Genomic DNA, 16202 nt, shown 5'->3' with positions numbered 1-16202 from the left:
GGGGTGTGGTTCCTTAGGAAAAGATTTTCATCTTTCCCGAGCATGTTGAGAGTATACCATTTTTGTACTAGTGCATCATATTCAGTGATGCTCGTTTGATACACTGTGTTCGTGCATTCCTTGTAGAAATTTCTGTCTGCAAGTTGCCTCAGTGCTTCAGTTCTATATTGGTCTCTGCTCATTAGGACCACGTTACCCCCTTTGTCCGAGGGCTTGATCACCAAGAGTTTATCATTGATCAGAGCCCTTAGTGCTTGGCGTTGACATTCGGTGATGTTGTTCACTGGGTTTGACGGTTGCGATTTTCTGTATGTTATCAGGTCTCTTTTCATTGCCTCCGTGAAAACATCGACTGCGTCCCATGATGTTTGTGGTACAAAGGTCGATGCGGGTTTGAACAAGCTTTCCTCTCTTTCTTGTTCTACCCCTTGTAGGACAGCTTGTTGTGCGATAGTCAAGTTTTCCAGTTTTTGATCGGAATCTTGATCTAATCGTAAGTCCTCGAGTGCCTCAATAGCTGGTAAGTCTTTAGAGCGGAGTATGTCAATCTCATTCACTTTAGTGCCTTTCTTGATATTTTTTAAATGCGGGCGCATTTTAAAGTGTTTATGGAGCTTCAGCTTCCTAGTGAATCGAAACAAATCAATTTGTGTTTGTGTATACTCGAGGTCATTCGTGGGGCAAAAAGTGAGACCGAGGCTTAAAACTTCAATTTCCGCTTCCGTCAATATCTTGGATGTTAGGTTCACTACAGTAAGACTGGCAGGGTCAGTATTGTCTCGTGGATTCACATTCATTACTTCTTGTTCGTCTGGCGGCTCATCCATCTGGAGGTTCTGGCATTTCCTCTGCCTCCTCTTCCCGCCGCCTGCCCTCCTCGTCCTCCTCCTCTGGTTGATGTTGTTGTGGCATCTGCATCCACATCGGGCGGTTTGTTTTTGCCGCCCCTTAGCCAGGAGCTTTTCATCACCTTGTATTCCTCCTGAAAAGGGGTCTTATATATATATATATTATATATACACACACGCTTTGTCATTATTATAATTTTTTTCAACTTAACTGCGTGGGATAGTCCAGCATTGTGAAGTAATGTAAAATGGATTGCGTGGTACTTAACTGTGTGGGAAAGTCTGCATAGGAAAGGTTGAGTTGTTAGGGGAACATATCGTTAAAGGCAACAAATCGAATCAAGCTACACCAAAAATGTGTTTTCAGCTGTTGATGTTCTCAGTACAAATTGCTAGTTTGATTTTAATTATATTTTTTCCATATGTGCTGTTGTTTTAATTCAGGAGTGTTAATGATGATGCTTATCATCTACTTTCTTACAATACCAATAATCAGCTTCTTATTTGAAGCAAGTTTAGGACTGTAATGTAAGATTCCTTGTGCAAGGTGTTATGCTGTCCGGAATTGATGCTGCAGTTACAGTACACATCACAGTGTGTTAAATATGGGGGGGGGAAATAAGTAAATCAATTTTTCACTTCCTTTAAAATGAAGTGGACAAAAACGATCTTGCTCTAAACGTTACCTTGTCCATAGTGTTTGCAACAGGGCAAAACAAAACAAAAAAAACTCTTTTTGCACAGGTCTCACAATGCACTTCCTCTGTTTTTAGTCTGTTAAGAAAATCTTTGTTATATGGTTTGGACTAAAATCTATCCTCCCAATCCCTTATTACTAAGTAGCAAAAGGGTGCATTGTGAACTTGTAAAATACTCTTATGCAAACTGCACATTATGTAACCACCAGTTTATGAATGGAAGGCAAATGTTACATTTATTTTATGCGGAATGCTTCTGGAATTTATCTGAAGTGCTCAAATGAAGTTTTTCTGTACGAGTAGGCAGTGTTGGAGGAAAAATACGTTGCCGAATGTCTCTAAAGGGTTTTCTTCTGTCCTCGATGTTAGTGCATGTGAAAACAGCAGTATGAATTCTCGAGATGACTGTTTCCTACAATACAATTTTTCTAACGTTTTAAGTAACCAATTTGTTTAGTTTGAAAATCACCCACAACATTTTTGTCTCCTGAGTTTGGTAATAGTGGCATTTGTTTTCTGCTTGTTTACAGTGCGTATATGCTGCTTATTTTCTTGATATGAATGTATTTCTATGTTATCTAATTAAGTATTCTTTTTCAATATAGTCAGATACCCTAGGGAACCAGTTTAGCCATATGAGTCTCTCCCGGCAGCCGTCTGCAGAATCTTCTGATCCTCATCCTCCCATGTACCAGTCTACAGTAGTGCTTCAACCTTCTCAACAGTCTGGTTTCATGATGGCACCTGCACCCACCAACCAATCTGTCCATTCTTCTGGCTACTCTACCTCTGGTCATCCTGTCAGCCAACAGGCCCTTCAGCAGCAGGGATTCATGCAGCAATCTATTCCACAGGTGCAATGGTTTACCTATACTATGTTGTGCAGTTGTGATTAAGAAATGATTTCCCTTAATGTCTAACATTTAGCAGCAATCTCAACATTCTCTGCGTTTGACGATAGATTAATGTGTACAGGAGTTGAGTAATGACTTTTGCTGCATTAGCAACGTGTGTGGGCCACCACTTACGATTACAGCAGATTTTCAAATCAGTGGTAAAGTGAGTATGACTGTCGGTTTTAAGGATTTGGTTGTGCACAAAAAGATTATATGGTGGGATTAGACAGACCTAATTTGTGACATTTTCCCATCGGAGCTGGACATGAGTCTTAGAATTGTGGGCAAGATGTGTTCAAAGGCTATTTTTATTCATAAGAAGTAACAAATAGTATTATCCTATTCTTACTTCTCATCGGAGGTAAGAAGACTGACTATAATAGTATTCCCCACAGGCTAATAATCCCATAGGCCTCTCAATTGGAATTCTCTGCAGCCTTCTGAGATCATAGCCACAATATTCAGGGACTAACTTAACATAACGTGTATTTGTAAAGCGCACATTCCCCAAGGGTTTCTTGGGGCAAAATATCAGATGTATATTGTTACCCAGCTCAGTGGTTGTAATATTATTGACCTCCGAAGGATGAAAGGCTGAGAGGACACACCAGGATTTCAACCTGTGACCATGAGGTCGAACAAAGGCTCCTACAGTGAACGCATTAGTCTACTAAGCCACCAGGTCTATCCTATTCTGTTTACCATCCAGAGGTTTCATTTCGGAGTACATCTAGGTTTTTGTGACATTTGCTTTTTGGGTGTACCAAAAACGGGTAAGGCTCTGATCAGTAAGGCTGAGCCAGATAAACTAAATAACAAGAGAAATGTCAGTACGGATTGTCAGTCAGAAATATTTAACCTAAATGCATAAACCATACACATTTAGAAGCTCATTAGTAGCTGATTTATATAAAAGATGCACTATTTTTATCTCATAAAACATTTAACAAATTTTTCAATGAAAAAACAAAGGGGTAATAATTTAAGGACAAGGGGACTGGTAACAATTCACACAAACCTTCATTCACTCAAACACATATACTTTTACACGACATACCTCTTTCATACAACCCAGTAGATGCACACACAACAGGGGTAAATCAATAAGCCTGATGGGGAGCACCTGGTATGCCAAACCAACCAGTTGTCAACAAATGTTACTTCCTATATACAACTAGTAATGATCAACTTCATTAATTTGAACACAAGTACATCATATAAATTCAATGTGACACTGTCACAACTCATTAACAAAGAAATGATTTGGCAGAACGATGGTCTACGCGTTTCAAGTCCCAACAGTCTTGGGATTCTCCTCAGGACCACACCAATTAGTAATGCAGATAACGCTAGGACTTCTGCGTAAAAGAAGATTTCTAATGGTATCCCCCTACGTCCATTGTTTTATTTGAGATGGAGAGCCACACTCAGGGCGATAGCACGTAATCTCTTACCGCCAGCCGGCGTGGAGATCACTCGCGGTCTTATGGTATTGCGAAATATTTCGTATTGAGGCGGGTACGAATAAATCACCACTTGTCTGTGGGGAGGGGGGGGCTGCTTCGCTGTTTGTAAGCAAGCCTCGGCGTCAGGATATGTAATCTGGATCGGGGGCACTGTGCACAATATGCGTGCCGTATTCTCGTTTTTTATAAGAGGGACTTTGTGGTTGCAGAAATCGAGACAATACATCCATGTAGATGAGCATGAGAATGGTTTGGTGCTGGGACTAGAATACAAAAATCTGTCATTAGCAGTTTTGTATTTCTAATCTTGGATTTTCAGCAGTCCTCCTTTGTATATTCCCTTACACTTTATTTTTAGGTGTGTTGGTGCTCTCTGTTTCCACCCTTTTAGAGAACTGATATCATATGAATTGGTTTCTACAATGCACACTGAAGAAGGAAACAAATAGAAGCATAAAAAAATGTTTTTTTCTTTTTAGGTGTCAGGCTGTTACTGTGCTCCTGGCCAGTATCCTCACTCTAGTCAACAATATCGGCCTGTAAATTCCGTCCATTTTAACTCTCAGCAAACACAACCACTGCCACAACCGACGCAGCAAACAGGTCAGTTTATTTTATCTTTTATTGTGTAAATACAAATTAACAAAAGCTATTGGAGGATATTTTCATTCAATTCTAGATAAGTATTTCTCTGATTGTTGTATGAAAAAGCTTCTAAAAACTTAAAAAGTAGTGTATAATAAGGTATGTTTATTTTTTTAATAGTAAATCAGTATTTGTGATTCCAATTTATAAAAGTGGGATTGTAAAGGACTGGAGTCTTAATGAATGACCTTGTGTTTATATATTTTTTGACTATACATACTCTGTTCAGGTGTATACTATAACTGTTGCGAGGTGTTTTGTTAGCTATTGTGGCTATCGAGGTACATAGCAGGTTTTTACGGGCACCATGGTAGTGTCATTGTTTTAACAATGCTATGAATTGATCGCTATTTTACTTTTATCAATTCAATTCAAATAAGTCTTTATTTTGACTACATGTGATAAAAGACAACATATTTAAAAAAAGAACACAAAAGAAACAACAAGAATAAAAACACAGCATCAATTCCATAGTACATTGATAGAATGTGTGAATAATTATTTCAGCTTATGTGCTGCAAGATCAAAAGGATGTTATTATAAGTTCTACTGAGTTGATCCCGTCTACTGATTGTTCCGTACACATCAACTAAAACCATAAATATTATATATTAAGATTAAAACACACTAGAATTAATACAGAATTTACAATACATTAATATTTAGACAATCAAAATTTAAAACAGGATTAAACTGGTGGGGTATTCACTGATTTTAATTTATTCCTACGAATTGCCCACATCCAATTAAAAAATGTGGCCACTGCGATTACTAAACTCTCGGAACAGTCCGTTCTTAAAATCCTTAGCGCTTCTGTTCCTCTTTTGATGCCTTTCTGAATGCATATTGGCCAAAGCCACTTAGAGCGTTGAGATTTATACGCAGGGCATATAAAGAGGACGTGAGCTAAGCTTTCTGGTTGGGTAGTGCAGAAAGGGCACAAAACACCATTCTGTAGTAGGGGATCTCTGTGTATAGTCATAATCTAGTGAATAGTCCCGCCCATGTGCGTGGACCCCGGAGCAATAAAAAATAATCTCTTACAGTGTCGAAAAATGCAGAAATGCACAGACACTTAAGAGAGAATTTAAAGACAGATAATGCAGCCTAAAAACGGCTACACTGTCCAGTACTTCAACTAGAAATTCCACCATAAAATCCACAAAAACAGCAAAGCCTGTACAGATTTTTCCCTTGCTTTAACAGCAAAATCCCTCAGGAATGATAGAGAGAAGGACCTGGACAGACAAGCCCCATAGGCTGCCATTATGTGGCTCAGAACAGGATACTGTGCCTTTAAGAGAACTTTCCAGAACTTCACAGTATCCCAGAATGCCCTGCAGGTCCCAGTTACTTTCAGTTCTTTTTTCCGGCTCCTGCAAGCAGGACCCTGGAGCATTGAGCTCTCCCTTTTCAAGGGTTTATTGGTGTTTTTCACTGTAAAATCGATTTAAGTGCTTTCTAAGTACTTTTGGGCTTTTCTTCTTGGTGTTTTGCACTCTTTTAATGTCAAATATGCCTTCGTTATTTGACAAATGCCCGGAGTGCTCCAGGAAGATGGCTAAGTCAGACCCTCATGAGGTGTGTATCCTCCGCCTGCCCTCTTCCCATGTTCCGGAGGAGTGTGAGATCTGCAAAGGCTTCTCTGGCAGGACCCTGAAAGACAGAATGAAGATCAGACTTCAGGGCCTCGAGGAAAGAAGGCTGAAGGCGCAAGGTGGGTCTGGAGGGGCTTCATCTGCCCATGCTGAGGCCTCTGGGGGGCTCCCCAGGGGCAGGAAGTCCAGCAAATGTCTCTGTCTGGGTCGGTAGCACTGACCACGATGTCGAGAGGGAGGTCTACGGCCAGTTCCCAGTCTCCCCAGGGCTCTGGGTCGAGAAAACGTCACCCGTCGACGTCGAGGGACTTGCACAGGCCGCCATCGAACCCAGTGACGGTTTCATCGTCGTCGTCTTCTGCGTCGACGTCGAGTGATCGGCGTCGACGGGCCCGGCGTCGGCGCTCGCCGTCGCGGCGACACCGCCGATCGCCGTCGACGAACAGGACATCGTCGTCGTCGAGGGGATCCTCGGCGTCGAGGCCGCCGTCGAAGCGGAAGAGATCGCCGTCGAGGCAGAAGAGATCTCCGGCGAGGAAGAAGTCGACGTCGAGGCGGTCGAGGTCGCCGTCGAGGCGGACGAGGTCGCCGTCGAGGCGGTCCAAGAGGTCGCCGTCGAGGTCGCCGTCGAGGCGCAAAAGTTCGCCGTCGAGACATAAAGGATCGTCGTCGAGATGGTCGGGATCGACGTCGAGGCATAGAAGCCGTTCGACGCCGAAGCATGGAAGACGGTCGACGCCGAAGGGGCGCTCGACGTCGAGGGATCTACGTTCGACGCCTGAACACCATTCTTCGACGTCGAGGAGTCGTGCAGGCAGGCCTAGGACTGTGGGGGGCTCCCCTCAGTCCGGAAAGGATGGCGGGTCTCCAGGATCAGTGTACTCGGAGGTGTATACTCCGAAGAAGACTGTTCCGCCTCCTCCTCCGTTGCCAAGAGGTCTTCCTCCGAGGGCTCCCACCCCTCCTCCGTTGCCTCCTCTGCCGCCACTTCCAACAGGACCTAGGACCCCTGTGCCAGACAAGCCGCCTCCGTTTCCACCGAGGTCGGTCTCGTTGCCCAGGCTTCCGACTCCTCCTAAGAAGACTCCTAAGTCTAAGGAACCACCCAAGCCCAAGACGTCCGCCCTGGGGAAACCGGCGGAACGTCTCAGACCTAGAAGATCGAGGTCGCGCTCCAGGCGGAGAGACAGATCGAGGAGTAGACACAGGTCTTCCACGAGATCTAGACATCGCCATAGGAGGTCCAGGTCCCGTACTACCTCTAGGACCCGTTCCTATTCGCCTACTTTGTCGGATTCCCCGGAGACTAGGGTGTCTCCCATCGACGACATCGGTACATTCCAGGAGGTTCTCCTGAGGGGGGCTGCGAAGTTGGGTATCACGGTGACGGCTCCTACACCTACGACGTCCGTGATATTTGAGACTTTGCGCAAGAAGCACCTGTCTCGCCCTCTACTGCCGTTGGTGCCAGGACTGGTCGAACCTGCGGAAGAGCTTTTTCTTACGCCAGCGGTGGTGAAGGCAGCTCCATCCAGACTTCTGAAGAAGTACAGGGCGCCTGACTCGGACCCGGCCTTCCTACGGATGGGCCCAGTGCCAGATTCAGTGATAGTGACGGCGGCCAGGAAATTACATTCTACCTCCCCGTCATCCACCGTGCCTCCGGATAAGGAGAGCCGCTGGATTGATTCGGCTGGAAGGAAGGCGTGTGGGACTACTTCCACTACTATGAAGGCTTCCAGCTACTCGGCATTGCTAGGACGGTACGACCATGCGCTGTGGGATTCCATGGAACAGTTTGCGGACCTTGTCCCGCGTGACAGGAAGGAGGACTTCATGGAAATCGTCAAGGAAGGGATGCTGGTCTCGAACCAGGCCATAAGCGCCGCGGCGGATATCTCCCTGTTGGCCGCACATGGCTACTGCCACGGTATCAACCAACGCCGCCATGCGTGGCTCAGACTTGCATCACTCAAGCCTGAGGCGCAACAGCGAGTGGCCAATCTGCCGTTTTCCGGTGAGACGCTATTTGGGAAACACGCAGACGACGAAATGGCCCGGATGAAGGCCGAGGCGGAAACCCTGACGGCTGTGGGCTTGGAGAAGCCCAAAGACAAGAAACCCTACCGCCAGTTCCAACGGTAGTTCGGCTCGCAGGGGAAAGGAAGAGGACAGTCTTCGGGACAACAGCAGCAGCAACAACAGCAGCAGTTCCGGAGACCCTTCCAGAAACGCCAGAGGGGTAGGGATGGACAGCAGTCTTCTACCACGAACAAGGGCCCGGCCGGGTCTCGACCCTGAGCGGTTACTTCCCCTTCGTCCGTTACCCGCTCCGGTGGGGGGAAGCGTTCAATTTTTTCTGGCAGAGTGGAGAAAAATTACTCAGGACAAGTGGGTGCTGAATATTGTTTGCAATGGATACAGTCTTCGGTTCACCAGCCCTCCTCCATCGATTCCCCCGGTCAGCTCGCAGTATCAGCTGCGCGAGCTCCAGGCGGAGGCCGATATCCTGTTAAGGAAAAGGGCGATAGAAGACGTACCTCTGTCTCAAAGAGGAAGAGGTCTGTACTCCCGGTTCTTTCTGGTCCGCAAGAAGGACAAGAACGAGTTCAGGCCCATTCTGGACTTGCGACAGGCAAACAAGTGGATTCGCAGAGAAAAGTTTCGCATGCTGTCGTTGCATCAGATCTATCCTCAGTTGCAACAGGGAGACTGGCTATGTGCCGTAGACCTACAGGATGCATACTTCCATGTGCCCATTGCATGCAAACACAGGAAGTTCCTACGATTTCAAGTCGGCACCAATCACTATCAGTACACGGTACTTCCGTTCGGGCTGAAGTCTGCGCCCAGAATGCTCTCGAAGTGCATGGCAGTGGTAGCGGCACACCTGAGGAAGAACAAGGTGTTTGTCTACCCGTACCTGGACGATTGGTTGATCAAGGCCTCCTCCTTCTCGGAAGCTCAAGCACACTTCCAGATGACGTGCGTTCTGCTGAACAAGCTGGGGTTGCACATCAACATTTCCAAGTCGGTCCCGACGCCGGTCCAGTGCATTCAGTACTTGGGAGCCGCCATCAATACGCTGTCAGCAAGCGTGTCTCCTTCGGAGGAGCGACGGTTATCACTCCTTCGGAAGGCTCAGGCTCTTTTGACGACTCCATCTACTACTGTGAGGACGGTGTCTTCTCTACTGGGCTCGATGGCCTCTTGTATCTTCCTGACGCCACATGCGCGGCTGCACATGAGACCGCTGCAGGAGTGCTTGGAGGATCAGTGGGACCAGAGGAGAGGATCTTGGGACGACAAGATAAGACTGTCTCTACATGCTCTTCAGTTTCTGAAGTGGTGGTGTTCAGCGGAGAATCTCCTCAAAGGGGTTCCCTTCCACAAGGACATTCCCACTCAGACTATCGTGACGGATGCTTCTCTCCAGGGCTGGGGAGCGCACTCCGAAGACCTACAGATTCAAGGGACGTGGTCCCCGACGGAGTCCACGTACCACATCAATTTCCTGGAACTCAGAGCTGTTCACTTGGCACTGAAGGCCTTTCATCCGTCCTTTCAGACCAACTCTCTGCTTGTACAGACGGACAACACGACAACGATGTATTACCTCAACAAGCAGGGGGGCTCGAGATCCCGCACTCTGTCACAGGAGGCGCAGGCGATCTGGCACTGGCTTCTGGCCCGTGGACTGTCGATAACGGCCACCCATCTGCCAGGTGTGCAGAATGTTCAGGCAGACGAACTGAACAGGCTGATTCAGGAAAACCACGAATGGGTCATAAACGACGAAGTACTAGGAGAAGTCTTCGCAAGGTGGGGAACTCCAAACGTAGATCTGTTCGCCACCGCCGAAAACAGCAAATGCCGAGACTTCGCCTCCAGGTACTACCAGCCGGGGACGCTGGGGAACGCGTTATGGATCGACTGGTCGAACAGCTTTCTGTACGCTTTTCCACCCATTCCCCTGATTCCGACGGTTCTCTTCAAGCTGTCCCAGTCCAGGGCGCGGATGATACTGATTGCCCCGGAATGGCCCAGACAGTGGTGGTTCACGGACCTGCTTCACCGGTCTCTCCTTCCTCACATGAAGCTGCCGTGCAGGCCGGACCTTCTCACGAAGTTCGGGGGGCGGATGGTGCACCCCAACCTCTCGTCTTTGAGTTTGGCGGCATGGCTCCTGAAATAGTGCAATATGGCCATCTGAATCTCCCAGAGGATTGTATGGACATACTGAAGGAGGCTAAGCGACCTTCCACTAGGACTTCTTATGCTTACAAGTGGAAGAGGTTTTGCATCTGGTGCAAGTCCAAGAACTATGACCCTAAGACATGCAAGGAGGATGTCATCCTTCCATATCTACTTCATCTGGCGCAGTCTGGCCTTAATGTCCATTCCATTAAGGTTCATCTGGCTGCTTTGACTGCCTACAGGAAATGCCCTTCACAGACTTCCTTCTTCCAGATCCCTGTGATCAAGGACTTTTTGGAAGGCTTGAAGAAAGTGTTCCCTCCTGTCAGGCTTCCTTCGCCTTCATGGGACTTGAATGTGGTGCTGTCCAGGTTGATGAAGGGGCCTTTTGAACCTATTCATAAGGCTTCGTTGCAGCACCTGTCCTGGAAGGCGGCGTTCCTCGTGGCCATTACATCGGCCCGCAGGGTGAGTGAAATTCAGGCGTTGCGTTGCCAAGAACCTTATACTGTATTTCATGCTGCTAAGGTTGTTATGCGTACTCACTTTAAGTTTCTTCCCAAGGTTGTTTCTGATTTTCATATCAACCAGACTATAACTTTACCTACGTTCTTTCAGAGTCCTTCCTCTCCAGCGTAAAGGGCTTTGCATTCCCTGGATGTTAGGAGGGTGCTGAAATTTTATCTGGATAAAACCAAAGATATTCGTAGGTCAGACCAATTGTTCATCAATCATGGATCAGTCAGGACGGGTCTTGCTACCTCTAAGCAGTCCATCTCGAGGTGGATTGTGTCCTGCATACAATTGTGTTACTACAAAGCTAATAAGACCTTAGGGGGCAAACCTAAGGCTCATTCCACCAGGGGCAAAGCTGCCACGACAGCATTGCTCCGTAATGTTCCCATTGCAGAGATCTGCAAGGCGGCCACTTGGAAGTCGGTCCATACCTTTGCTAAGCATTACTGCCTGGACGCTGATGCCAGGGCAGACGCTCAGGTTGGGCAGGCTTCGCTGCGGAATCTGTTCGCACAATAGTGGCGTAATTTCTTTGTTCTCCACCGCCGCTTGGTGTGGGGATGGGCTTGCCATTCTATTCACTAGATTATGACTATACACAGAGATCCCCTACTACAGAAGGAGTAGTTTCTGTCCTGTAACTCCAGTTCTGTAGTAGGGGTATCTCTGTTATAGTCATAAGCGCCCGCCCTCCTCCCCGGTGGAGAGAGATATTCATGTACGGAATGCTACAGGTCTGGCGTGTTACGCCTTCAAAAAGAACTGAAAGTAACTCGGACCTGCAGGGCATTCTGGGATACTGTGAAGTTCTCTTAAAGGCACAGTATCCTGTTCTGAGCCACATAATGGCAGCCTATGGGGCTTGTCTGTCCAGGTCCTTCTCTCTATCATTCCTGAGGGATTTTGCTGTTAAAGCAAGGGAAATCTGCACAGGCTTTGCTGTTTTTGTGGATTTTATGGTGGAATTTCTAGTTGAAGTACTGGACAGTGTAGCCGTTTTTAGGCTGCATTATCTGTCTTTAAATTCTCTCTTAAGTGTCTGTGCATTTCTGCATTTTTCGACACTGTAAGAGATTATTTTTGATTGCTCCGGGGTCCACGCACATGGGCGGGACTATTCACTAGATTATGACTATAACAGAGATACCCCTACTACAGAACTGGAGTTACAGGACAGAAACTACTCCTTACTGGTTGACCATTTGCTAGTGAATGTGTTAATTGGGAGAGTTCCCACCCTATACTGGTGGAACCGTTTCCTATCCTCAGGAATGATTATGACATCCCAGTACAATTCGTAGGCCGGTATGTGTTTGTGCTCCAAGAAATCTCTAGTTGTTGAAGGAACAGTACACTTTTGGAAATCTCTTTGAATTACCATGGCCCAATATAGCTCCTTTTAGGGTCTTGCGTGATGGGAAGGTATTTTGTAATGGATTATCCCATAAGTCCCCCAGACCCATAGCTTTATAGATCAACCTGTCTTCTCTGAACCAAGGTATTCTACTTCCTTTGTCCATGTCTCTAGTTTCTAATAGAGCCTGAGCATATTGAGAGAGTTCTGGGGTGACCCAGAACCTCCGCCAGTATGCAATCGGTCTAAATCGTGCAACGTCCTGAATTCTCTGACAGCCCATATCTAAGTAGAGGGGTATCAGCGGTGTAGATGGGGGAAGCCTCGCCAGGCCCCTCATGAACTTATTTTGGGCAATTGTCAGGGCCGAGATATTATATGGCCCCCACAATTCTGCCCCGTATAATACAGAAGCCCGTATTTTAGTATTGTACATTTTTAGGGCTGGAGCTATTGGTTGTGTAGCCGAGGATCGTAGTTCTCTTAAGAGCACTCCTGCCAGCTGTGCATGTTTAGTGGATAAGTGATTAATATGGGGTTTCCATTCCAATCGAGACCCCAAAGTAATTCCAAGATAGCTAAAAGATTGGATCTGCTCAAGGAGCTCTCCATTCATTAGTGCCCTTCCTTTCACAATCTTATGCCTGTGCATGACCATGAATTTTGTTTTAGATAAGTTGATGGTTAAACCATAGTCTATACAGAAAGCCTCAAAACACCCAATTGCTCTCTGGAGTCCTTGTTGTGTTTTGGAAATTAAAAGGGTGTCGTCGGCAAACATTAACAGGGGTATCGGGACACCATTTAACTTTGGAGCATCTGTAGATGAGTCCTTATAATAATCAATAACCCTGTTAATGTACAACGTAAACAATGTCGGAGCCAAGACACACCCTTGTCTTACTCCTCTCAGAGTTGGAAATTTGTCAGTGGTCTGGCCTTGCTCCCCCACCGGACCTGCGCAAAATTATTATCATGAAATTTAATTAAGAGAGCGAGGAGTTCCGGTGGCATGCCTTGCTCCTGAAGAACTCTCCACATCCTTGTGCGCGGCACTAAGTCGAAAGCCAATTTCAAATCGACAAAGGCTGCGTATAGGGTGCCTCCTCCAAGAACTACCCACTTCCAATAAATAATAGCAAATCTAAAAACCTGATCCACGGTACTCGTGAATGGGCGAAAGCCAGCTTGCAGTGGTGACATAACCTCTGCGTCGTCTATCCAATTCTGGATCCTGAACAGCACGAGCCTAGCCACCACCTTCTGGATACAGGCTATCAGGCTAATTGGCCTGTAGTTGGCGGGATCAGCACGATCTCCTTTCTTAAAGATAGGGATTATTTCGGCTCCCTTCCAGATGTCTGGAATTGGGGAGCCTTTGGCGATTGCATTGGCAAGTAGCTGTATATACGGTGGCCAGACCTCTCTGCCATGTAAAAAGAGATCCGCGGGTATCATATCCGGTCCTGGAGCTCTCCCTTTAGGGACAGTAGTTAAGGCATATTCAACTTCTTTCAAGCTGAATTGCAACGGAGTAATAGTTACATCGTAAGGATGGTATTACACCTTGTCCCTTTTTCCCAATCATGGCATGCAAACTGAGTCTTAAAATGCGACGCCCACGATTCAGGAGGGCCAGAATTTTGCGGGTCGGCCTTGTGACACCCCTTACCCCATTTTACCAAGTCCCAGAAACCTACCATGTTTCTCGACTTGCTTGCTTCAAATAGCTCTTCCCAATATTTTTCATCCCAGGATTTTTTAGCTTCCTGCTGGGTAATTTTATAGTTGCGTCTTGCATCTTGTATTAGATCCCTGTTCTTCAATCTTACTGCTGCAGCAAGTAATTTGTATGCAGCCCTACAACTTTTACCGTACCAAGATTCTGCCTGCTTTCTTTGTTACGTTGTAGGCCAGTTACCTCTTTAATAAAATATTTACTAAGACTTGTAAAAAGTGTTGTGTGAATTGGAACAACCTTGGACATAAGATCACCATCAGATATACATCCCTGGAGCTCTGTGGTTGCGCTTGCTACTAGTTTGTCCATTTCAATTATATATTACTGTTTCAGAAGGCACTCAGTCCATTTCAATCTCCTAGTATCGTTTGTGGGGAAAATGTCAATAATTATCGGACCGGCTACAGCGTCCTTTGCTTTAAATAATTCTAACTCTAAACTAAGGGGGTTGTGGTCACTCTCTATTCTTTTTATAATAGCCATATCATGAATGAATGACCAGAACTCTAGGTTGACTAAAATATAGTCTATCCGACTAGTACTCACCCCATTATCAAATGTAGGTCTTCCCTCTTTGTCTGTTTTTGTCCTGCCATTTACGGCCCTAAGGCCCTGTTCAAGGCATAGGGCTTTGAGTTGAAGAGTAGCCTGAGTCCACCGTTTGATGGGGGGGACGGTCAGTTGAGGAATCTGCCAGCTGCGATCTTCTCCCTTGGTAAGTTCAATGTCAGTTTGATCCAAGGGCTCAAAAGAGCAATTAAAATCACCTGCTACCAATAAGTTTACCTTGCCATTATATGTATCAAAATGTTGGCCCAGCTTTGTGACAGTCTCGGAGGGTTTACCTCCTGGTTTGCCCCTGGCATAGACATTGAAAACAAGTAAATCTCTACAGTCAGGACATTGTAGCTTTACAATAAGGATATCATTGCAATTAGAATGTATTTGTTTAGTTTTATACCTATCATCCTGCTTAATCCAGGTGGTTAGGCCTCCCATAGGCCTGCCTCTTTTAGTATGGACTGCAGGTACGAAAAAGTTCAAGTAGCCCTGCCTAAACTGGGGTACCGTCTGCCAGGTCTCCTGGAGTAATATTACTGTATACTTGTCAATAAAAGTTAACCAGTCCAGGGACACTAGTTTGTTCTTAAGTCCTGCTATATTCCAGGACAGCAATAGTTGGGCAAATGTATTATTACTAATGCACTCGTCTGTCTGTGCGTGCCTCCCTGTGTCTGTGCGTGCCTCCCTGTTTACTTTTATCATATTTGTTGACTGTAATATCTATATTTGGTATACGTTTTAAAAAGTATCTAGTGTCAGACCTATACGTGCATATTTTTAGTTGTGGCTTGGCAGTGCAGCTCTCTGAAACTTTCGCTACCAGTATTTTCAAATACACAGTTTGAGCTTCAGCGTCGCCTTGAGGAGTATTTCCTCCTCACTTCATACTAGTGGACGTTTTACGTATACTTCCACCTTCTATTTAATAATTTTACTTAAAGCAAGTATGCTCATTCATCATAATTATTTAATCTAATTAATGCATTGTATACAGAAAGGAGTATTATTTTATTTACATATTTTTCATTCAGTAGCCTTTACCATTACCATTACCACTACCAGCTGATAACATTAACACCTTGACCGCTAACACTATTACTACACTACCACTTTTATCACATCACCACTGCCACCATCAGCACCTTTACTACAACCGCAATTGAACCATTATCACCACGTAAATGAACACTGTCACTTCCCCTACTGCTGCCATAACATTTGAGCATGCCTGTGTTTATATGCTTTACCCCATAAAAGCCAGACCCACCGACTTTGCCAATGTATGCTTTAGTCCGGGACTAGCAAATTGGAATGTGTCTGCATTCAGTTTTTATAACGTTTCTCCTTTGTGGCATTAAGTAATAAGGTAAAGATGCTGCTTGTTAATTATGAGAACCGAAATCATAGTGATTGGTTAGCCCTTATGACTGCTTTGGTTACTCAGATGTAATAATGTGTCATGTATAATATATTTTTTATATTATGTGTACTGCTCTACTGTCCCTAACGGCTTCATTTCTGTCTAGTACAACTATGAGTCCATTCATAAACCAGACCTCATTTTTGTCGCTCACATCTTTGAGCGAGTCTCCCAGAACAAACCTGCCTAATAGAGCTGTCCAGTGGTTAAAAGCTGAAGAGCTCAATCTTCAACAGGCCATGAGATGGAGCCGGTTTTT

At 45.6% G+C, this 16202-nt stretch overlaps 1 protein-coding gene across 11 annotated transcripts in view; it reads left to right on the top strand.

Moving 5' to 3' along the window:
* R3HDM1 (R3H domain containing 1) overlaps window positions 1-16202 on the top strand; it is a 536983-nt gene that overhangs the window by 326271 nt on the left and 194510 nt on the right. For all 11 annotated transcript variants that reach the window (XM_078681804.1, XM_078681797.1, XM_078681794.1 and 8 more), the window contains 2 exons: window positions 2152-2400; window positions 4388-4511. In XM_078681804.1, coding sequence (XP_078537930.1) covers window positions 2152-2400; window positions 4388-4511 — 373 coding nt within the window. The remainder of the gene's footprint in view (window positions 1-2151; window positions 2401-4387; window positions 4512-16202) is intronic.

Source organism: Lissotriton helveticus, chromosome 3_1, assembly GCF_964261635.1.
Source record: "Lissotriton helveticus chromosome 3_1, aLisHel1.1, whole genome shotgun sequence".
Taxonomy (NCBI): Eukaryota; Metazoa; Chordata; class Amphibia; order Caudata; family Salamandridae; genus Lissotriton; species Lissotriton helveticus.
This window is presented reverse-complemented; position numbering and strand designations above follow the sequence as displayed.